General features: G+C 36.5%; 1 protein-coding gene across 4 annotated transcripts in view; it reads left to right on the forward strand.

Annotated features, from left to right (window-relative positions):
• The first annotated feature begins 3,572 nt into the window (after positions 1 to 3,572).
• Positions 3,573 to 24,443, forward strand: part of BBS7 (Bardet-Biedl syndrome 7) — a 48,430-nt gene continuing 27,559 nt past the window's right edge. For 2 of the 4 annotated variants that reach the window (XM_054252950.2, XM_078366563.1), the window contains exons 1-8: positions 3,573 to 3,767; positions 5,984 to 6,070; positions 11,315 to 11,377; positions 13,536 to 13,711; positions 16,032 to 16,218; positions 19,270 to 19,342; positions 20,121 to 20,237; positions 21,809 to 21,939. In XM_054252950.2, coding sequence (XP_054108925.1) covers positions 6,029 to 6,070; positions 11,315 to 11,377; positions 13,536 to 13,711; positions 16,032 to 16,218; positions 19,270 to 19,342; positions 20,121 to 20,237; positions 21,809 to 21,939 — 789 coding nt within the window. In that variant the 5' untranslated portion in view covers positions 3,573 to 3,767; positions 5,984 to 6,028. The remainder of the gene's footprint in view (positions 3,768 to 5,983; positions 6,071 to 11,314; positions 11,378 to 13,535; positions 13,712 to 16,031; positions 16,219 to 19,269; positions 19,343 to 20,120; positions 20,238 to 21,808; positions 21,940 to 24,443) is intronic. The other 2 variants (XM_002745434.7, XM_008992756.5) reach the window with 1 other exon arrangement.

Below are 24,443 nucleotides of genomic sequence, written 5' to 3' on the forward strand. Positions count from 1 at the left end.
ATATGTTCTTTAAAGAGGCAATTAATTTAAAATGAGATAATCTCATTGGACCTTTATTCACTATGACTGGTGTCCTTATAAAAAGACAAGATATGACACAGACAGACATAGAGGGAGAATCATGTGAAGACACAAGAAGACAGGGATCTACAATCCAAGAAAAGAGGCCACTGAGGATTGGTTTGATTCCCTGCTGACACCTTGATTTATGACTTTTAGACTCCAGGAGTGTGAGAAAATAAATTGCTGTTGTTTAAAAGCCTTCCAGTGTGTGGTACTTTGCTATGGTAGCCCTGGCAAACTAATAATATACCCTCAAACCTCCAAAATGCCATAAAATGCTATACAATTCTATTCTCTCTCTTCTATGGCTTTATTTTTCAGTAGACTTCTAAAATTTATCTGTATTTTTTTCTTGAATCTAAATTGATATGTATTTCTCCAAAATTGCTAAACAGCTAACCCATCTTCGTGTATTGTCTATTTTAGTGTGGAGTTATTTTAGCCTCAGAGAAATAATTGTCTGGATCTGAGACCTGGGGAAAACTTTTTCAAATACTGCTGCAGTAAATAACTTCTCTTCCTAAGAAGCACCTATTTTCAGGGGTTTAATTCTTTCTGTTTCACAATTATTTGTGAACTCTTTCCTGGAAAACCACAGTGGCTCATGTCTGTAATCCCAGAACTTTGGGAGGCTGAGGTGGGTGGATTGCTTGAGCTCAGCGGTTCAAGACCAGCCTGGGCAACATGGCAAAACTCTATCTCTACAAAAAAACAGAAAAGAAAGAAAGAAAGCAAGAAACCACAAAAATCAGGAAAGTCGCTGTATCTGAACTCATCTGTATTTCCCCAGGCAGACCTCTATGCTCATTAAGGAAGGACTAATGAAAGAGAGTCAAAGAATGTCAGTTCTTAGTCATGTCCTGGGTCACTATGGGTCAGCAGCAGTCTGTGGGGCCCTGAGGGGCAGGGGTGGTTCCTGAGGCCTTGTCACAGCTGTCTGCAACTTAGAAACTATTTTCATAACACTAAGATGTTTTTTGCCATTTCACTATGCTGACATTTGCTCTGATGGTACCAAAACAATGGTGGTTAATACTGCTAGTGCTCAAGCATAAATAAAAATAGTGGCTTTGAACTGTACTTGTAGACACTATATTCTATATGCCACGCACTGATAGGAAACAAAAACCATTTCATATAAAAATGTCCTTTATGAAGCAGCAAAATTGTTAATATTGCCTTTTTTTCTCTTTCTTCTGATTCAGCCCTCATTTTTTACATCTTAACTCTTGAATACATCTTTTTAAATATTCTATGTGATGACAGAAGAAGTATGTATAAAATCCTTCTGCTGAATACTGAAATACATTAGTTGTCTCAAGGAAAAGCACTTGGGGGATTGAGCTGCTAGCTGAACTTGCTGCTTTTCTCACGGAACACTTTTTATTTGAAGAAATTACTGACAAATTATGATTTTTCAGACTTAGATATTTGGCATTTATTTTTGTGTGAATTCAAGAAAGGAACAAAATATTTGGCATTTATTTTTTTGTGAATTCAAAGAAAGGAACCTATGAGTTCAAGGAAAACAACTCGCATTAATTGCCAATGTGTAAATTTCAAACTTTCAAGCACAAATTCGAATTTTGGGAAACATGTATTCACCATCAGTTTGACAGATCTCCCATACTCGAGACTTTTTTAATGAGATCCATGGTGATACTAACAGATGGGATTTTTTGATGTTACGTAATGAAGTCACATTCCACATTGCAACTAACCTTTCAAAAAACTGCCACTTGTTGAGTTTGGACCAAATTTTCTTTATATACATGAACAAAAACAACATATAACAATAGATTGACTGCAGTAGCAGAGTTGAAGCTCCTCCTGTCTACTATTAAAATGGACAGAAAATAGATTTGTGTACAGTGCCAGTTTCATTTCATTTTTTTATTTTGGAAAATATTTTTTTTCATTAAGGTATTTGTCACAGGTTTTTAAAACTACACTAATTTTCAGTTCTAATGTCTAATATGGTAAAAACTAATAGATAACTCATATAAACAAACTGTCTTCATATTTTCCAAAGCCATCCACAGATTAAGTGCAATTCCCATCAAAATACTGTTACTATTTTTCACAGAACTAAAAAAAAATTCTAAAATTCATATGGAACCAAAAAGAGTCTGAATAGCCAAAGAAATACTAAGCAAAAGAACAAATTTGGAGGCATGCTATTACCAGACTTCAAATTATACTGCAAAGCTAGTTACCAAAACAGCATGGTACTGGTAAAAAAGTAGACACATAGGCCAATTAAACAGAATAGAGAACCCAGAAATAAAGCCAAGTACTTACAGTCAACTAATCTTCGACAAAGCATACGAAAAAATAAATGGGAAAAAAGGCACCCTATTCAATAAATGGTGCTGGGAACACTGGTTAGCCACATGTAGAAGAATAAAACTGGATTCCCATCTCTCACCTTATACAAAAATCAACTCAAGATGAATCAAAGACTTAAATCTAAGACCTGACATCATAAAGATTTTAGAAGATAACATTGGAAAAACTCTTTTGGACATTAGCTAAATGCAACAAAAACAGAAATAAATAAATGAGACCTAATTTAACTAAAAAGCTTGTGCAAAGCAAAAGAAATTATCAGCAGAGTAAATAGCCCACAGAGTATGAGAAAATATTTGCAAACTATGCATCTGATAAAGGACTTGTATCCAGAATCTACAAGGAACTCAAACAACTCAGCGAGGAAAAACCAAATAATCCCATCAAAAAGTGGTCAAAGGACATTTCTCAAAAGAAGATATACAAATAGCTAACAAGGCCGGGCGCGGTGGCTCAAGCCTGTAATCCCAGCACTTTGGGAGGCCGAGGGGGGTGGACCACGAGGTCAAGAGATCGAGACCATCCTGGTCAACATGGTGAAACTCCGTCTCTATTAAAGATACAAAAAATTAGCTGGACATGGTGGCGCGTGCCTGTAATCCCAGCTACTCAGGAGGCTGAGGCAGGAGAATTGCCTGAACCCAGGAGGCGGAGGTTGCGGTGAGCCGAGATCGCGCCATTGCACTCCAGCCTGGGTAACAAGAGCGAAACTCCGTCGCAAAAAAAAAAAAAAAAAAAAAAAAATTAAAAATTAAAAATGAGAGAAAACCCACCAAAAGCAAATGGTCTTTGTGGCCCTTAATGGTTTTTAAGAGTTTTGTAAAGGAGTCCTAAGACCAAAAGTTTGAGAACTGCTGCCCTTTCCAGTGTCGGAGTGAAATCGGTCAGAATCTACCGAGGCTTAACGAGTTTGTTGTACAGCGATGGGTAAACAAGCCGAGGACTAGCTCTGAGCAGCGGTGAGGTTGGAGCCAAGCCTGCGTCTGGGGTCTCTGTGGAAACCGCCCTGGGTCTACGGTACCTCGCGTCCTTGGTTCCTCTCCGCCTCTGATTGGAACACGCTGTCAGTGGGCGGTGCTTCTGGAAAGGGGCGACCCTTCATCTTCTTCCAGGAGCCACTCGCAGCAGCGTATTGACGTCACGCCGGACGCCGCTACCCTGTCGCCCAGCCTGTACTGCCCCGGACGTGAGCGCGGTTGCTGGGGCTGGCCTCTGAGTGGGTGCCGGCGGCTTTCTGACTAGATCCGAGATCTGCGGGACCAAAGCCTCTGTCCCTCCTGTTCTTGTCCGGCGCTGCCTATCCCTTCCACGTAGTCATCATGGATCTGATTTTAAACCGAATGGATTATTTACAGGTAAACCCAAGGGATGGGGCGGGCGCCGCGCTGGACAAGCCCAGCTCCCTCCCAGAGAGGATTCCTTCCTTCCACTGAGGAAAGTCTAGGTCGCCAGGAGCGGGTGCGGAGGCTAAGGATCCGGTTGGGTGCTGCCCTCCCAGCACCCCGCCTTTGGGCAGCTCTCGTTTGTCTGTGACGGTCCGCGGAGACTGGGAAAAAGTGGCGCAGGCACCCGCCGTGCGGCTCCTGCCGGCACCTGAGGATACTACTCTGAATGTGTTGACACAATCTGATCCCGGATTCCCCCCGGGACCCTCCTCCTTCTCCTCAGCCGCGGCTGCCTGAAGGCCTCTATCTCCTGAATCTCCATCTTCCGGCCCCTTCTCCCGAGCACGTGGCACTTGTTTGTTTCTTACTGTGAGCTGGACCACACCATGCAGATCATAATAAAAGCAATGAAAACTAGGCCTGGGGCAGTGGCACAAGCCTGTAATCCCAGCACTTTCGGTGGCGTAGGCGGGCGGATCACAAGAGGTCAGCAGTTCAAGACCAGCCTGGCCAACATGGTTACACCTCGTCTCCACAAAAAGTATAAAAATTAGCCGGGCGTGGTGGTGCGCGTTTGTAAACCCAGCTACTCTGGAGACTGGGGCAGGAGAATCGCTTGAACTCAGGAGGCGGAGGCTGCAGTGAGCTGAGATCACACCACTGCACTCCAGCCTGGGCAACAGAGTGAGACAAAAGGAAAAAACAAACAAACGAAAAGCAATGACAACAGTTTAATGTGCATCCAGTTCATTCTAAGAATTTAGCATACTAGGGAGTTGCTGTTTGAATCAAAGTCTCGGACTCCAGAACTGGTGTTATTTTTGTTACACCACATTGCCTTTCAGAATTTCTTTCAGCCCTAAAATTCTCTCTTACCCCAATTCCTCCTCATCTTTTTTGGTCATCTCATTTTAGCTAATGGTACAAATGTTTGCTGAGTCAATTTTCTAGGAGTTTATGCTAAGTACTTCCCACCTTAATATCTTCTATATCCAACTGGTCACTACATCTTGCTGCTTTTAACTCCCAAATATCTCTTGAATCTGTCCCATATCTTCTATCTCTGTGACCCTCATTTGGGTTCTCAAGCAATTATTCTCTTGCTTGAATAATTGAAATAGCCTCCAGATTGGGCTCCTGAACTTCAGCTTCATCTCCCTCCAAGCCATCCTTCACATCATTTGCTAGACTGACGCTTCAGAAATACAAATCTAAGCAGATTACTTTAATACAATTTTCTGGAATGCAGAATAAAGTCATTTATACTATATGAACGTTTTGTCATGATCTGTTGTTTTCACCAATTTCTATTCCATTGGTCCCATCCTCCTAACAATTCACCAGTGTGACAGTTCCTTGCTCTTTTCATCTTTTGTATTTTTTTGCAAAATAATATTTTTTCACCCATTAGATTGGATATTATGCCCATAATCATGTTTGATATTTTAGCAGAAATCTTCAATGTTGCCTTTTTTTTTTTTTCTTTTTTCTGAGACAGGGTCTTGCACTGTCACCCAGGCAGTCTGGAGTACAGTGGCATGATCATGACTCACTACAGCCTCAAATTCCTGGATTCAAGTTATCCTCCTGCCTCAGCCTTCCAAGTAGCTAGGCCTACAGGCATGCACCACCATGCCTAGCCAGTTTATTATTATTTGTAGAGACAGAGGCTCCCTGTGTTGCCTAGATGGTGTTGAAACCCTGGGCTCAAGTGATCCTCCCACCTTGGCCTCCCAAAGTGCTGAGATTATAGGCATGAGCTACTGCATGTGGTCTTACGTTGCATTTTTAATAACTGAAATCTATTTTCAAAGATCTTGAATAACTTTACAGAACAACTATATGCAGTTGGAAAAGAAGGCTTCTAGAGATATTTTTTGTGTTTCCACCATAGAAAGCATTGTCGAAGTAACTGCTGAGCTAAAGCCGGCCTGAGATATTTTTTAATAAAGCATTTTGCCAGTCATCTTACACAACTATTTTTGGCTTGTCTTTATAGGATAAATTTTACTATTTTGGTTGTTTCCTATATGTATTCTGACCAATGTAGCATATTTCATTAGAAAGTAAGTTAATTACTGATAATAATAGTTATATCACTAATTTCAGTTTAACAAAAAGTTCACTGTAGCCTAAATCTGCTGATCATTTCAATCTCTATAATAACTTCAAATTAAATTCATTAGGTGGCTGGTGTTTTTCTTTAGGTGGGAGCAACATCTCAGAAGACTATGAAGCTACTTCCTGCCTCCAGACACAGAGCTACACAAAAGGTACTGTACAGATTCTGATTTCTCTACTATTCCCTTGCACTGACAGAGGAGAGGCTCCTATCTCCTTCTTTATTATTAAGTTATTCTCTTAAAAATGCTAATTTTAAAATGGAAATTATTATTTTTTTAAATTTGAACAGAGATTGGAATACCAAGGGACATTTATAGACAATAATTTTCTTTGACATTAAAATTATTATATACCATTAGTAAATAGTGTAAGCAAAATTAAAACCCATACTTCAATTTTTCTGTATCAGATGTGTATATGAACAAAGAAATATAAAGCAGAATAAGATATCAAGAAAAGGCTCTCTTTAAACTTTCTCTATTTTAAAGTCATTAAATATTTTGATGTTGAACTTTATATTTAATTAAAATATTGATTATGTTTATAGAAATATCGATCCTGTGATGTTCACAAAACCATTATGGTTTCTTAGTAGACTAGCCAAGTATTTTAATAGCTGCAAAACATACTTTATTCTGATATATCAGCATTTTAGCAAGATGAATCAACAATTCCACATAGTACTAGAAGTCCTAGCCAGAGAAATTATATAAAAAAAAGAAATAAAGTACATCCAGATTGGAAAGGAAAGTCAAAATATCTCTGTTTGCAGATGACATAATCCTATGTATATAAAAACCTAAAGACTTTATCAAAAAATTCCTAGAACTGACAAAGGAATCCAGTAAAGTTGCAGGATGCAAAATTAATGTATAAAAATTAGTAGTGTTTCTATACACAACAAAATAGCTGAAAAAGAAATCAAGAACACAATCCCAATTATAATAGATAAAAGATAAAATACTTAGGAATAGCCAGGCGCTGTGGCTCATGCCTGTAATCCCAGCTCTTAGGGAGGCAGAGGTGGGAGGATAGCTTGAGCCCAGGAGTTCGAGACCTGCCTGGGCAATATAGCGAGACCCCGCTCTCCACAATAAGGAAAAAAACAAAAAGACAAAAAAAAAAAAAAATACTTAGGAATAAATTAACCAAGGAAATGAAAGACCTCTACAAGGAAAACTATAAAACACTTACGAAAGAAATTAAAGAGAATACAAACAAATGGAAAAACATCATCCCATGTTCATGGATTAGAAGAATTAATATTGTTAAAATGCAAGTACCACCCAAAGCAATCTACAGATTTAATGTAATCTCTATCAAAATACCAATGACATTTTTCACAGAAAGAAAAAACAATCTTGAAATTTGTGTGGAACCACAAAGACCCCAAATGGCCAAAGCAATCCTGAGCAAAAAGAACAAAGCGGGGGTATTACACTACCAGAGTTCAAAATATACCACAAAGCTATAGTAACCAAAACAGCCTGATACTGGCATAGAAACACACATAGAACATGAAACAGAATAGAGAACTCAGAAATTAATCCACATATCTACAACCAACTGATTTTTGACAAAAGAGCCAAGAACACCCATGGGGAAAGGACAGCCTCTTCAATAAATGGTTCTGATAAACTGGATATCCATATGCAGAAGGATGAAACCAAGACTCCCACCTCTCACCCTGTATAAAAATGAATACAAAGTATATCAAAAACCTAAATGTGGTCAGATGTGGTGGCTCATGCCTATAATCCCTGCACTTTGGGAGGCCGAGGCAAGTGGATCACTAGAGGTCACGAGTTTAAGACCAGCCTGGCCAACATGGTAAAACCCCATCTCTACTAAAAATACAAAAAATTAGCATGGTGGCAGGTACCTGTAATCCCAGCTACTCGGGAAGCTGAGGCAGGAGAATCGCTTGAACCCAGGAGGCAGAGGTTCCAGGGAGCTGAGATCACGCCACTGCACTCCAGCCTGGATGACAGAGTGAGACATCGTATCAAAAAAAAAAAGACCTCGAGCAGGGCACGGTGGCTCACACCTGTAATCCTAGTACTTTGGGAGGCTGAGGTGGGTGGATCACCTGAGGTCAGGAGTTCAAGACCAGCTTGGCCATCCTGGTGAAACCCCATCTTAAAAAAAAAAAAAAAAAAGGAAAAAAAAAGGCCTAAATGTTAGACCTGAAGTGATAAAATTACTAGAAGAAAACAAAAAGGAATTGATTTAGGACATTGGTCTGGGAAAATATTTAATGAATAAGACATCAAAAGCAAAAATAAACAAATGGGATCATGTCAAATCAAAAAGCTTCTACACAGGAAAGGAAACAATCAACAAGAATGAATGAAAAGACAACCTATAGAATGGGATTTAAAATATTTGCGTACTACTCATCCAACAAAGAATTAATATCCAGAATATACAAGGAACTCAAACATACCAATAGCAAACAAACAAGCAATCTGATTAAAAAGTGGGGAAATGATCTAAACAGACATTTCTCAAAAGAATACATACAAATGGGCAAAAAATATGAAAAAATACTTAACATGATTAATCAGGAAAATGTAAATCAAACCACAATGAGGTATCATCTTACCCCAGTTAGAATGGCTATTATAAAAAACACAAGAAAACAAAAAAAAGAAATGATGGCAAGAATGTGGAGAAAGGAAACTCTTATATGCCATTGGTGGAAATGTAAACTAGTACAGCCATTATAGAGAACAGTATGTAGGATTTTTCAAAAACTACAAATAGGGATACAATATGATCCAGCAACCCCACCACTGAGAATTTACCAAAAGGAAAGGAAATCATTATATCAAAAAGACAACTTTGCCCCCATGTTTTATTGCAACACTGTTCATAATAGCCAAGGTATGGAATTAATGTGGGTGTTTAACAACAGATGAATGTATAAAAAAATGTGGCATATATATATATATGTATGTATACAATGGAGTACTATTCAGCAATAAATAAGAATGAAATCCTGGCCAGGGATCACACTTGTAATCCCAACCATTTGGGAGGCTGAGGCGGGCAGATCATCTGAGGTCAGCAGTTTGAGACCAGCCTGGCCAACATGGCGAAACTCCATCTGTACTAAAAATATAAAATTTAAGTGGGCATGGTGGCAGGCATCTGTAATTCCAGCCACTCAGGGGACTGAGGCAGGAGAATCGCTTGAACCTGGGAGGCAGAGGTTGCAGTGAGCCGATATTGTGTCATTGCCACAACCTGGGCGACAAGTTTTGAAACTCCATCTAAAAAAAAAAGAAGAATGAAATCCTGTCCTTGCAGTAACATGGATGGAACTGGAGGACATTATGTTAAGTGAAATAAGCCAGGAACAGAAAGTTGAACACCACATGTTCTGATTCATATCTGGAGGCTAAAAAAATGTTGGTCACATTAAAGTAAAAAGTAGGACAGAGGATGCTAGAGGCTGCAAAGAGGAGAGGGAAGGGAAGGATGGGGTGATATTTATTAAAGGATATAAAATTATAGCTAGATAGGAAGAATAAGCTCAAGTAGTCTATACCATTATAGGATGACTACAGTTAACAATATATAGTTTCAAATAGCTAAAAAGAAGATATTGAGTGATCCCAACAAAAGATCAATATTTTAGATGATAGATATGCTAATTATACCAATGTGATCAGTATATATGTAATGAAACATTGCTGTGTACCCCTTGAATATATACAATTGTTATTTGTCAATTAAAAAATAAAATTAAATGAATAAAAAAGATAAACCAATAGATTTCTGATTGTCATTTATTATATTAATTCTACCAGATTAGCACTTCTCAAACTTTTTATTCTCAGCACCCCTTTACGCAATTAAATGATTGAGGATCCCAAAGAACATTTGTTTATGTAAGTTGTATGTATCAATACTTTATTAAAGTGAAAACTGAGAAATCCTTAAACAATTTATTTTATTTAAAAAAGAATAAACTTATTACATGTTTACATAAATAATACATCCTTATGAAAAGTAACTATTGTTTTCAAAACAAAAAAGAATATAGTGAATATAGTGTCATTATGTTACATTTTTTGCCAGTTGTTTAATGTCTGGCATAAGCTAACAGGTATAGATTTTTATATTTGTTTACTGCAATCTGTTGTGATATGTTGTTTTGGTTGAAATATTTGAAGAAGATCTAACTTACACAGATACATAGTTGAAAACAAGGAGGGATATTTAAATAACTTTTCCAGTTGATTGTGACTCTTTCTATTTGATTCTATGCCTAAACTTGTTAAGTAGTAGTTTTTTAAACCAGTGGTCCCAAACATTTTTGGCACCAGGGACCAGTTTTGTGGGACAGTTTTTCCACCAGTGGGGCCGGGATTGTTTTGGGATGAAACTGTGTTCCATCTCAGATAATCAGGCATTAGTTAGATTCTCATAAGGAGTATGCAACCACGTGCAGTTCACAGTAGGGTTTGTGCTCCTACGAGAATCTAATGACACTGCTGATCTGACAGGAGGCAGAGCTCAGTCTGTAAATGATCCCTTGCCCACTGCCGACCTCCTGCTGTATGGCCGGGTGCCCAACAGGCCATGAACAAGTACTTGAACGTGGTCCAAGGTTGTTTGATACCTACTTTTGAGGAAGTGTTAAAATGTCCCTCTATATTTATTTAAAAATAATTCATTGTCTACATGTTGATAATTGTTGAAACTAGGTGATGGGCACATGAAATTCATTATAATATTTTGTACATTTTCATACTTTAAAATTTTTCGGCCAGGTGAAGTGCTTCACACCTGTAATCCCAGCACTTTGGGAGGCTGAGGCAGGTGGATCACTTGAGGTCAGGAGTTTGAAAGCAGCCTGGCCAACACAGTGAAATCCTGTCTCTAAAAAAAAATAAAATAAAATTTTTCTTTTAAAAAGGTTTTAAAAATTATTAAAAATGTCAGTCATAACCTTATTTGATAATCTGTTTTTAAAGTTAGTCTTAAAATGTTCTTATGTTCCAATTACAAAGAAAAATTACTTTGTGGGCATTTCTGTCCATAATTCTGTTGTCCGACAGCATACCTTTGTAACAGCCTGCATGTGGACTCCCAGAACCTACAATAAAAGTTAAAGCAAAACAAAACAAAACATATTGTGTTGTCCTATTAACATTGTAGGAACAAAATATATGGCCAGTTACTTTTCCGGTGACGCCACATCCTTCTCTTTGGGCTCTTTCTTGTTCTTTTGAGGATTATTTTTTTGTGGGGGTTTCTTTCCTAGATTTTCTGATCTCCATTAAGTCAATATTTATATTTTAAGAATCTTGCTTTCCCTGTACGTAATTATTAGGGCATAATATTAATAATAGTAATTTTAGATTCTCTTCAATCTATTATAGGTGGTTATTGGAGATCATGATGGGGTAGTTATGTGCTTTGGCATGAAGAAAGGAGAAGCAGTGGTAAGTATAGCTTTTTGAAGAGGAACAGTGGTTTACTAAAAGAGATTGCACTACCTATTGAATAATACGAGGTTAAACATTTCCTAAAATACAGATAACGGAAAATGGGTTCTGAGGGAAGTAGTTACGTGAGGTATGAGTCTGCAGGCAGCACAAAAATTACTTGCTAGCTAGTTGTAAGGCACCTTCAGCATCCTGTGGTGGTGGGTTACTTTTCTATGCTGTGTAATATATTACCTCAAATTTAGGTGCTTAGCACAACACACATTTATTATTTAGAAGTTTCTGTGGCGCAGAGGTTGGTGTTCAAGGTTTCACTTGGCTGTAATTTAGGTGTCAGCTGAGCTGTGTTTCTTTCTAGAGTGTGGGGTCTTAATCCAAGCTCATGTGGTTGTTTGCAGAACTCAGTTCTTTGCTATTATAGGACTGAGGTCCTCACTTCTGCCATCTGTAAGCCAGGGGCTGCCCTCAGTTCCTTGGGGTCTCTACAGTTTCTTGCTGTGTGGTCCTCATAGTCCTTCTCACAGCATGGTAATCTAATTCTTCAAAGCCATCAGGAAATTTCTCTACTCTGCTAAAAAAGAATCTTATATAGCATAATGTAATCATGGAAGCAACTAACCCACAACCTTTTCCACTTAATTTAACCTAATCAAGGAAGTTATTATTGCATTATCATATTTACAGGTCATAATTTAGGAATGGTGAGTATTAAGTGTGAATTCTGGTATTCATTATATACTACATGGAATTAGCAAAAAGATGAAGAGAGTAACAACCACCAGAAACCCGGTGTTTCCGTTGTTTATATTCTCCCAGATAACTTATTCTCTGTGTATAAAGTCATGGGGCAGAAGTGGAGGTGCAAATAATAAAATGGAAAATAACCTTGAAAAAAATTAATGAAATGAATATTGTTTTCAGTTAAATAGATATGTGATTATAGGTATTAAGTCATACATTCACATTTTCAGTAATTTCTATAGTCCTTTACTGTGAAAATTTATAAAAATTGCAGGCCGGGTGCGGTGGCTCACGCCTGTAATCCCCAGCACTTTGGGAGGCCTAGGCAGGCAGATCACCTGAGGTCAGGAGTTTGAGACCAGCCTGGCCAACATGGTGAAACCCATCTCTGTAAAACAAAAAAAAAAAAAAAAGAAAATTTATAAAAATTGTAAAGAAGTCAGGAAAGATTAGTTTTAAAAGATGAATGAAGTGTTAAACATGTTCATTAGACCTCATTAAAGAATTCTACTATAAAGGCACATGCACACACATGTTCATTGCAGCCCTATTTACAACAGCAAAGACCTGGAACCAACCCAAATGCCCATTGATGATAGACTGGACAAAGAAAATGTGGCACATATACACCATGGAATACTATGCAGCCATAAAAAACGATGAGTTCGTGTCATTTGTAGGGACTTGGATGAATCTGGAAACCATCATTCTCAGCAAACTGACACAAGAACAGAAAACCAAACACCGCATGTTCTCACTCATAGGCAGATATTGAACAATGAGAACATGTGGACTCAGGGAGAGGAGCAGCACACACTGGGGCAGTTGGGGGCTACTGGGGAGGGACAGTGAGGGGTGGAAAGGGTGGGGAGGGATAATATGGGGAGAAATGCGGGACATAGTATGCACCTACGCAACAACCCTGCATGACCTGCACATGTACCCCAGAACCTAAAGTAAAATTTAAAAAACATTAAAAAAAGAATTTGCCAAATGGACTTCCCTGTTCATTAGGAGTATTGTGTAAGCCAGTGCTTCTCAAACTTCAATATACATAGGAACCAACTGAGGAATCTTGTTAAAATACAGAGGTTCATCCAGTTGATCTGGAGTTGGGCCTTACAGCCTGCATTTTAAATAAATTTAGTGATGCTAACATTGCTGCTTAGTGAACCGTACTTTGAATTGCAAGGATTTAAATTTCAATAACATCATTCAAATATGTTTGGGAATATATATTTACAAGTTAAGTATAGCAAAAAACTTGAAGACCTACTAAATAGTATCTAAAATTATTTCTATATGGTGGAACTATAATATTTTGCAAATTTTAAATCATAACATTTTCTATGGTAAAGGAAAGTGCTCACAATAAAATAATTTGTGTACTTTTTTCCTGAATGATTTTTTTCAGGCAGTGTTCAAGACTTTACCGGGACAGAAGATTGCAAGGCTGGAACTGGGAGGAGTTCTCAACACACCTCAGGAAAAAATTTTTATTGCTGCAGCATCTGAGATTAGAGGCTTCACAAAAAGAGGAAAACAGTTTCTCTCTTTTGAAACAAACCTCACTGAAAGCATTAAAGCTATGTATGTCTATTTTTCTCTTTTGTATTTTTACATACTTATTTATAATATTTTGGATAGATGTAAGGCAACTGATTAAGCATCATGTCTTAATAGGCTTTCTGGAAAATAAAATTAACTAAAGGTATTTTATTAGTCAGAAACTAAATTTGACCTACAACCAATATTAAATGGGTTGTTGTTGAATTTTTTAAAAAATAACTTTATACTATTTATACAATCATTTTGACTACTTGGTTCAGTTTTGATTCATGAGTAAGGTATGGAAAAAAAATTGAAAAGAAATCTCTAGATATTTAGCTTTATGTTCCTTGGCTATTTTTGATAGATCTGGTTTTCAGGTAGCATTATTATGTTAAAAGACTGGCTTTCAAAGTTAGTGACTATCAATAGGGTATAATTTCAGATGTATCAGGTAAGTGAAATATAACTCCCTCAATGGCTTCCTGATATGTGAAATTTTGCAATTCGTATTTTAGTTTTTGAATCACAGGGAGCTGAAAAGGGCTTTAAAATTCATCTAATTCACTGTTTCTTAAATTTGCTGCTTAGGAGAATCCCGTGGGACAGTTAAACAATTCCTTGTTCTATCTCATACCTGCTGAATTAGAGTAACCAGGAGTAGGTTTTATTTTTATTTTTTAAGTTCTTTATTTGAATGTAGTGCAGTCAAGTTATATAATCAGCCAGACTCTTAGGTTGGAAACTATTCAGTCCAGAGTTCTGTATAATGCACAGCAGATCTCCTGATGTTTGGGATGTAAAATGTTAGCGTGGTGAAATTAGGTAACAATTAAACAATGATAAGTGGAAATACGTCATTTCAAGTGATTTAACAAAAACAGTAACACTTTTAAAATACACTTGTAGATAGACATGGTCAATGATAATTGTGAAATACTAAAAGTAATATGTTAGTAGCATAACTCTACGTTCAGACAGGTATATAGATAGTAGTGTGAGAAGGATAAGGAAGTTCCCAGGAATAGTCTCTTTAAGTGGCTTCTTAAATGTTTTGACTAGAGTAGCAAAGATGGGATAGAAAAGTTCTTTACTCAATTTCTGAAAATTGATTGAATCCCCACATTTATAATGTTTTATAGGAAAACAAAAGTTATAACTTGAAGATATTCAGTAAGGAAACTGACCACTTAACATTAGCCACCACACATCCTTTCCTGCTTAATGCGACCATGTGTCAACACTCATGTCAACAATAGTGATTGTTAAATAGTACTTTGGCCAGTATAATGCAAATATAATACAGATTCGTTTCAAAATGGAATTCAAAATTTTGAAAAACATAGAGAATGTCATGAAGTTGATAAAAATATTAGAGGACTATTGAATCATGCAGAGCCACAAAGTGAGGCCACTTAATAATGAAGAAGAGAAAATCAGTGAAGATTGTTATAGGATAAGCTTTTCAGATAATTATTTTAATATAAAAAATTTTAAATAGAACTTGGAGGTAGAGGAATATGTGAAACATTCAAATAAAATTACCCTCTTTATGATAAATGTGGTAATAGCAATCTAGAAGTGAAAAATATATCACACATATATAATTTTTGTCAAAAAATTTTAGCTCACCTAAGTGAAAACTTGATTCAGTCTCAGAATTAGAACATAGTTATTACTATTATCTAAATTTTCTTCAGTGTAATTTGAAATGAACTTATTTTCATTTCTTTTTTCAAGATAAAGTTCTAATGAAATTTTTTTTTCTCAGCTGTTTATCATTTTGTTTGAGTAGAGTCACTTAAAATAGACTTTTTCAGGCAATTTAGTCTGGTAGTAAGAAAGCTAACTCTAGAGCAAAAAACTGAGTTGAAATCTAATCTACTATTTAATAATTAGGTGCCATTAGGCAAGTTATTTAACATTGTTATTCACCTGTAAAAAGGAATAATAATGGTCCCTGTTTATATTATAGAGTTATGATGATTAATTGGTCTAATATATAAAAATCACTTAAGATAGTGCTTGGCACATAGTACACAAAGAAGTCATTTTTTGACTTATTAATTGTCTTTGGACATAGACAATTAAATTATCATTATCTTGTCTTTGTTTTCCATTTTTCTGAACTCAGTTTTTATTGAGAAGCCTGAGGCCTTAACATCTTCATTTTCAGCATTCAAAATAGAAAACAGTGTTGTACCAAAAAGACTAGAAATTAGGTAGGAGAAAGTTTTAAAAACTGTGTTCTCTAATTCTGTAATAAAATGTTAGTAAACTGTATAGATTGTTTTGATTTTATCTCTGAAAAAAATTCAGTACATGTGCTTATTTTTTAAAATTACTATTTTAATGTTCTCAGGCACATATCTGGCTCAGACCTCTTTCTCAGTGCAAGTTACATCTATAACCATTATTGTGACTGCAAAGACCAACATTATTACCTCTCTGGGGATAAAATCAATGACGTCATCTGCCTTCCAGTGGAAAGATTATCTCGAATCACACCTGTATTGGCCTGCCAGGACAGAGTTCTCAGAGTTTTACAGGTTGCTATTATTTGTATATTTCTAATTTTTTATCATTTATGTGAAAGAATATTGGTGAACATTATGTACCTGAGATAAATTACTGTAGTGGTTACTGTTTTAAGTGCTTATATAAAATATCTGGAAACAATTTTTAAATAATTTGACAGTTTTTTTTAACTTAAGTCAAATGTGGTTTTCTTCATTTTTTTTTTTTCTTTTTCCTTTTTTTTTAGTAAGATTGTGGATCTTTTGCGTTTTTAGAGAAGGATATTTGGAAGAAAAAGGATATTTTTTGCTTCACCATGCACAATTTATGAGCTGTTATCAGAATGGAGTACTATGACTACAGAGAACCTTTACCTGCCTTTTTGTTTTGTTTTTTGTTTCCATCACCTTCCCCTTCCCCAAAAAATTAAATTAAAAGAAGAAATTGGGTTGGGGAGAGGGTGTTATATAATTTGAGTTTATGCATGTATGGCAGTATATGGAATAAGTGCTTAGTAAATATTTGTTGGATAAGTGAATGAGCGATAGAAGGAAAAATCATTTTGATGTCCTTATATTTCTGGTAAAAACCACGATTGGCTAAAACACCTGCTTCAGGTCATTGTTATGAGTAATAATAGTTACCACTATATCTTTTTGAGAGTGGCTTTCAATAAAATGCACACACATAGACACACATTCACTCTATAGGATGCTTAAAATAATGTTTAAATATAAATAGCATGTAACAGGTAGATGAACTGGATCAGAAAGAGGCTGATAATAGTTGGTGCAGTTGATCAAAAATTTTAGCTGTGAAGTTCATGCCACCACAGGCTATCTAACTGTTTGGAATTCCATAGTCAAATGTCCATTTCTTGGCATCAGCCCTTTTGTAGAAGAAAAGATGCAGTGATTCTATGAGGTTTTTACTCACCGCCCCCACCACCAGGGACAAAGTAACGTTAAAGAGTCATTTTAGGCTGGGCATGTGGTTCACACCTGTGATCCCAGCATTTGGGGAGACTGAGACAGGAAGATCACCTGAAGCCAAGAGTTTGAGACTAGCCTGGCCAACATGGTGAAACCCTGTCTCTACTAAAAAAATTAGCCAGGTGTGGTAGTGCACCCCTGTAATCCCAGCTACTCGGGAGGCTGAAGCACGAGAACCGCTCAAACCCCGGAGGTGGAGGCTGCAGTGAGCTGAAATCATGCCACTGTACTCCAGCCTGGGCAACAGAGGGAGACTCCGTCTCAAGAAAAACGAGGGGGGGAAAAGAAAACAAAAGAAAAAAGTTTCATTTTAGTTATGTATGATTAATTTCCCCTGTAGCCCATGCTTTTAAATATGAACTGTTTTGAACAGTTTTAACTGGAGCTGGTTAGTATTCAATTAGAAATTGACTGAATTTTAGGGTTCTGGTTTGTTTGACAAGAGATCCATATGCTTATTATTTCAAAAAAATTACTAAAGATTTGTAGAAAATAAAGAGTTGAAGTATTTCCCTCTGCACTGCATAGGTCTTTCTCACTCCCTATCTATCTTTGTAAGTAATCCATTACTCCAGAGGTTGCTTCTTTTTAACAGTTTTGTGTATATTCTTTTGTGTTTGCATAGTTATGTATAGATATCTGTAAATTTGAAAATGATACTTTAAATAAAAGATAAAGCAGCCTGGGCGCAGTGGCTCAGGCCTATTATCCCAGCACTTTGGGAGGCCGCAGTTGGAGGATGGCTTGAGCCAGGAATTCAAGACTAGCCTGGGTAACGTAGTGAGACCCCCACCTCTTAAAAAAAATTTAGCTGGGCATGGTGGTGTATGCCAGTAGTCCCGGCTACTCAGGAGGCTGAGATGGGAAGATCACTTGGGCCCGGGAGGTTGAGACTGTAGTCAGCTATGACCACACCATTACACTGCATGCACTCCAGCCTGGGTGACAGAGCCAGACCCTAGCTCAAAAAAAAATAAAAATAAAAATAAAAAGATAAAGGATACGGCCCTCTATGTGTTCTAAATAAACATTAAAAATTTTTAGGCCTGGTGTGGTGGCTCACGCCTATAGTCCCAGCACTGTTGGAGGCTGAGGTAGATGGATCACCTGATCAGGAGTTCAAGACCAGCCTGGCCAGCATGGTGAAACCTTGTCTCTACTAAAAATATAAGACTTAGCTGGGCATGGTGGACTGCACCTGTAGTCCAGCTACACAAGCAGCTGAGACAGGAGAATTGCTTGAATCTGGAAGGCGGAAGTTGCAGCAAGCTGAGATCACACCGTTGCACTTCAGCCTGGGCAATAGAGTGAGACTCCATCTCAAAAAGAAAAATTAAAAATATAGTATATTTACTATAATTTTTAAACTTTCGTTTTCATTGAATTAAATATCATGGATATTTTTTCCATGTGAGTATAAGTACTTCTACCTCATTCTTTAACAGCGTCACAAATACTGTGCCCAAAATGACAAGCATTACAAGTAGCAAAATTGAAAACCAGAAATAAAGAACCTAGCTTGTTTTCTTATCTAAGTAGCTGGTCATTCTGCCTCTAACTGGAGCAGATTTTGGGAATACCCAAAGGCCAGGCCAAAGTAACTTTGTTAAAATGTTTGGATGTATTCTAAGTTTAAGCCCTCCAGTTAACCTAGAGAGGACAGAGGGCATAATATGTTCCTAGAGACTTGACAGGAAAATGTACCAGTGTCAAGTTTTCAGGCAAACAGTGTATTTAAAATGTATTGAAGGTAGAGATTATTTTAAATGTTTTCTCCTTGGTCTTTACATTATGTACGTGTGTGTGTGTGTGTGTGTGTGTGTGTGTATGTTTGTGTGTATATAAGTTTTATAAGATACATACATATATATGTAAAATGACTGAGTTTTATATATATATAGAGAGAGTTATATATATAGTTTTCAAATCAGTTGATATATGCAAAATCACTAAGAAATGCAAGTTGTATTTATAACCTAATTTTTAAAGCAATTTTATTCTAGATGTTACTAAGAGTACTATATTTGAATATTGTTGTTATTCATGAATGCCTCTATTATTTTCAGTTTGTAAATACTTCTTTTCCTTCAGGGATCTGACGTGATGTATGAAATTGAAGTTCCTGGCCCCCCTACTGTCTTAGCACTACACAATGGAAATGGCGGTAATCAGGATTTTATTTTTCACAATCAACTATATGTTTTAATATTAAGTGAAAATGGGAAATTGTAGAAAGGGCATAAACTAGAATTGAGACAGTTATCTTTCTGGTAACTTGCTAGTAATTAACAGCACAATTTATTTAACTTTAATTCTCTGTTTTTCTTTTTTGGGGGCAAGTGGGGTCAGGGTCTCACTCTATCTCCCTTGCTGGAGTGCAGTGGTACAATCGTGGCTGACTGCAGTTTTGACCTCCCCAGGCTCAAGGGATCCTCCTGCCTTAGCCTCCCTAGTACTACAGGCAAAAACTACCATCCACCTAGCTTTTTGGTATTTTTTATAGAGACAGGGTTTTGCCATGTTGCCCAGGCTGGTCTGGAACTCCTGGGCTCAAGTGTTAGCCTCCCTAGTACTACAGGCAAAAACTACCATCCACCTAGCTTTTTGGTATTTTTTATAGAGACAGGGTTTCGCCATGTTCCCCAGGCTGGTCTGGAACTCCTGGGCTCAAGTGATCCTCCCACCTCAGCCTCCCAAAGTGCTGGGATTACAGGCATGAGCCACGGCACCCAAACTAGTTTTTTCATCTTAAAATCAGATAATGGGGAAAGGTCTTATCTCTTATAGCTATAAAATTATGTGAATATATAACCATTCTCCAAAATTAAGTTTTATGTATTTTTTAATAATATTTTAAAATATTTTTATGTAAAAATATTTCAACTTTAAAGAGATTATGAATTGTAGAATAAATATAATATGCTGACTTTAATTATAACTAGGTGACTCTGGAGAAGACCTTTTGTTTGGAACGTCAGATGGAAAACTTGGGCTTATTCAGATTGCTACATCCAAACCAGTATACAAGTGGGAAATTCAAAATGAGAAAAAGAGGGGAGGTATGCTTTTAATGTAGTTCAGATTCTGAGGTGTCAATGATTTTTAAGTATCTTAAATTATATAAATCATTCTATTTTATCCATTTATACTACATAGCAGACTTAGCAATTCACACCTTGATTTATCTACTAATTTGTTTATTTGTCAGGTCTATTATACTATTAGCATGATTTTTTTAAAGTAAGAAATGCTTATAGTAATTTGGTATGATAGGTTTTCATAGGCTAATGTCATTTTATGCTAAAATCCAATTTTAGAGAATTAATGGAAAGCTGGGGGGTCTTTGTTATGAGGCAAAGAAGTGCAGTGGGTCAGAGAATATTCCTGTTTTCTAAGGAATGTATACCTTTCAAAGGAGAATTTATAACTGATTTGGTAGATAGTGAGAAGCCTGTTTATATGTTTGGGATATTCATATATTCATTTATTCCTTCAACAAATACTTATTAGGAGAGACAGAGTAAAAACAAATGAATACATAAGACAGCCTCACCTAGTCACCTGAGGAAAATAAAACAGGGCAGCATATTAGAGAGTGATGGTGGAAGGAGGAGGGCACTTTTAGACCAGGTGGTCAAAGGCAGCTTTTTAGAAGAGGTAAAATTTGAACTGAGATCAGGTTGATAAGAAAAAGAGTTAGCAATATGAAGATTTTGGGAAAAAATGTTTCAGAAAGAGGAAAAAGTAAGTGTGAAAGATTTGAGGTAGAGGTAAACTTGATTCATTTGAGGAACAGTAGGAAGATCAGTGTGGCTAAAAGTGTTAACATGGCAAGAGATGGAGTCAGAGAGGTAGAGTAGAGCCAAATTGTGTAAGCCTTGGAAAAGAATTTGAATTTTAATCTAGGTGCTATAGGAAGTCATTAGAAAATTGTCAGTGGGAGTGTGACATTTAATTTACTAAGCCTAACAAAACAAAGGACACTGCTTAGAGAATGGATTGGAGGGGGTTGGGGGAAGCAGATCAAAATTGGAAGCATGGAGACCACTTAGAAGAGTTATTATAATTTATTCCAGTCTAGGCTAGCTTAGTCTAGGCTAACAGTAGCTGGAAATGCAAAGGAGACAATTTCAGTATATATTGTGGAGGTAGAGCAGATGAAATTTGCTAGTGTTTTTGATATGAGGGGTGGTGAGAAAAAGAAATTCGAGATGGTAGCCTAGAATTTTTGTCTGGGCAGCTAGGTAGTATAATTTATTGAGATGGGGGAAGACAGGGAGGAGCAGTATTGAGGGGATTCAGTAAAGAGGGGAATAAAGAGTTTTGTTTGGGGTATGGAAGGTTTAAGAAGCAGATGTCTGTGAGACAATACCAAATTGGATATATAAGTCTGGAGCTTTGGCCAGAGCTGAAGGGAGATATAAATGTAGCGGCCATTCTCACATAGATTATATTTAAAGACCTGGAAATGGATGAATGTGAATGGACAAGAGAAGAGCACTTGATTTTGCTCAGTTTTCTTTGCTGACCATTCTAAGTAGGTGTATCTGTTTTTTTCATTCTTACTTTGCCTGTACTTGACTATAACTATTAGTTTTCTTAATAACTTATCACATATCTCTTTTTAAAGGTATTTTGTGTATTGACAGCTTTGACATTGTGGGTGATGGGGTTAAAGATTTACTTGTTGGGAGAGATGATGGAATGGTGGAAGTGTATAGTTTTGATAATGCAAATGAACCTGTTCTACGATTTGATCAGGTAAGTTCATTTAAAAAGACTACGTATGTTTATTATTTGTCAAATTATTATAGAGATGACAGATGGTTTGAATTTTATTATGTGAAAATATATTAAAATCTTGTGTTTGGTTTAAAATATTGCTATTTTGATGTTACCGGAATTTTCTGTAGACTTCTCTTGTGTTTGAATAATAGACTTTTGCCTTTAACCAGGATAATAAATTATTTTTTCATTATACTTTAAAATATTATTATAAATCTCTAAAGTATTAAATATTTTGCCTTCATTTATAATGTATAATAAAACTTTGCTAGAGTAATACTTTTATGTTTGGTTAATATAAAAGAGTCTTGTTTTAAAATAATAAGATTTTAGAAATAAACTTTATATTGTTAGGACAGTATCAGAAATATCCTTAAGCAAAAAGAAAAAAGTAGTAGTTTCACTCTTACCCACTGAAGGGCTGGCTGTATAAGAAGAAATACTATATAAAAGTAATTTTAATTCACAAATTTTAAATGTAATTAAGCTTATTTATGTTGAGTTATAAAGTTACATAGAGAAGCATTCTGGCATAAATTGAATCTTTCGTTTTCATAAACGGGTGTTCTCTAATCCAGGGCTTCCCTATCCTGCCTCATGTAAAGCACACTGAGGCTATTAAAGAAGAAACAAAGGAGTTCAACTCATGTCAACTTTTTTTTTTTTTTTTTGTCTGATTTCTCTACCAGTGGTACCTCCCAATCCTAACTTCAACTGCAGGTCAGGAAATACAAGTGGTTTGAAGCGTAGGTAAATATATCATATAGGAAATATAGGGATAAAAATGTTACACAGTTGAGGTTATTTTATAAATTTGTTTCAAATTTGTTCATCTTATTTTGGTGTAAAAAGTCATTTGCTAATGATGCAAGTAATAGTTTAGGCTTAGAAATACTAATCCATTGTTGACTATCTCCTGCTTTTTCTCATTAGCCCTTTGAGAAACTTTCCTATTCAGACCCAAAGTCTCCTCTTTAAATTGTATTCTAAACCCCAGAAATGTCATAGCATTTACCTGCTCTGCCAGGTCTAACACTGAGAAATCTTATCTTCCTCCTGTTTCTTCTGTTTGTCTAATGACAGAGGTGCTGCTTTCAGGTTATGCTTTAGGCTGGGAATACTCTACCTCATCTTGGATTCACATTATCACTCTCTACGTTGCTTTCCTAATCAGGAGAATTCCTACTGTCTGACACAGTCTGGACTGGTAGTTGGTTGATTAATCAAAAAAGATCGTTAAGGGGTGAATCATAAAGAGAGAAAATATGTACACCTTAAACATTGCATTTTAACTTATATATTCATTTGCCAATATTTTGAGGAGGGACCAAGGTCTTTTTTTGTAAGTTTAGTTTCATGTTTTCTTACATAAACCTTACCCATGCTATATGGCCCAGGAGCTCTGATTTTATGGTTATAGAATCAATTTTTTCTTTCTTTCTTCCTTTCTTCCCCTCACCTCCCCTTCCTGCATTCCTGCCTGCCTGCTTTCCCGCCTGCCTTCCTGCCTTCCTGCCTGCCCTGCCTCTTTTTTCCTCTTCCTTTCAGAACAGTGCTATCCCATAGGCAGTGTGCAGAGTAGCCCTGATTTCTTTTTTATAAGTACATAAGATAAGTGAATGTCATTAAGATATTCTATTGGCAAAAGATATATAGAAATGAACAGTTTAAAAAGGAAATGAACAGTTTTTAAAAATTTTTTGTGATATTTTCCAAGTATATTGCATTAAATACACTCTAAAGTTGTAATTATTAGTTACCTAATAAACCACTCAGAAAGTGAGAATGTGCATGTTTCTATTGGTTGAATAAAACATCCTTCTGCAAGTCAGGTGACTTCCAGTGTTTTGTGTTCAGTACATTAAAGGAGTATCTAATCAAATTGTTAGATAAATAAAAAACAAGTTTTTGAAGACTTTTATTACATATGATCAACTGGATACTTGTTAAAAATTCAGATATTTGGCCAGGAGTGGTGGCTCATGCCTGTAATCCTAGGACTTTAGGAGGCCGAGGCAGGCAGATCACCTGAGGTTGGGAGTTCAAGACCAGCCTGACCAACGTGGAGAAACATCATATGCAAAAAAAAAAAAGTAGATATTTGAACCCACCTGTAAAAGTAACTTTATGTGATTTGTAATCAAACCTTTGTTACTTGAAATTCTCAGGTAATTAGCCTCAGGAACAACTATCATAGCCTAATTTGCAGGCTCAGATGTTTACCCCCTATAGAGTAGGTGAAGAGAACTAAGATTTTGTTGATTGGTTTAATGCTAGTGTCCCTTCCTTCCACCCCTTCCTTTTAAACAATTGTTCTCAGTCTTGCCTGCTAAGAATTACCTACCAGAGTTTTTTAAACTGCTAGTCAAAACCAATTAGTGTGTTGCCAGTGCAGTTTTTAAAAAAACAAAATAGAATAGATTAGAATATATCAGAGTATGACACAAACCTTTTAATTTATATACATTGCTGTAAATGTT

The sequence above is a fragment of the Callithrix jacchus genome, chromosome 3 (assembly GCF_049354715.1).
Source record: "Callithrix jacchus isolate 240 chromosome 3, calJac240_pri, whole genome shotgun sequence".
In the NCBI taxonomy this organism is placed as follows: domain Eukaryota; kingdom Metazoa; phylum Chordata; class Mammalia; order Primates; family Cebidae; genus Callithrix; species Callithrix jacchus.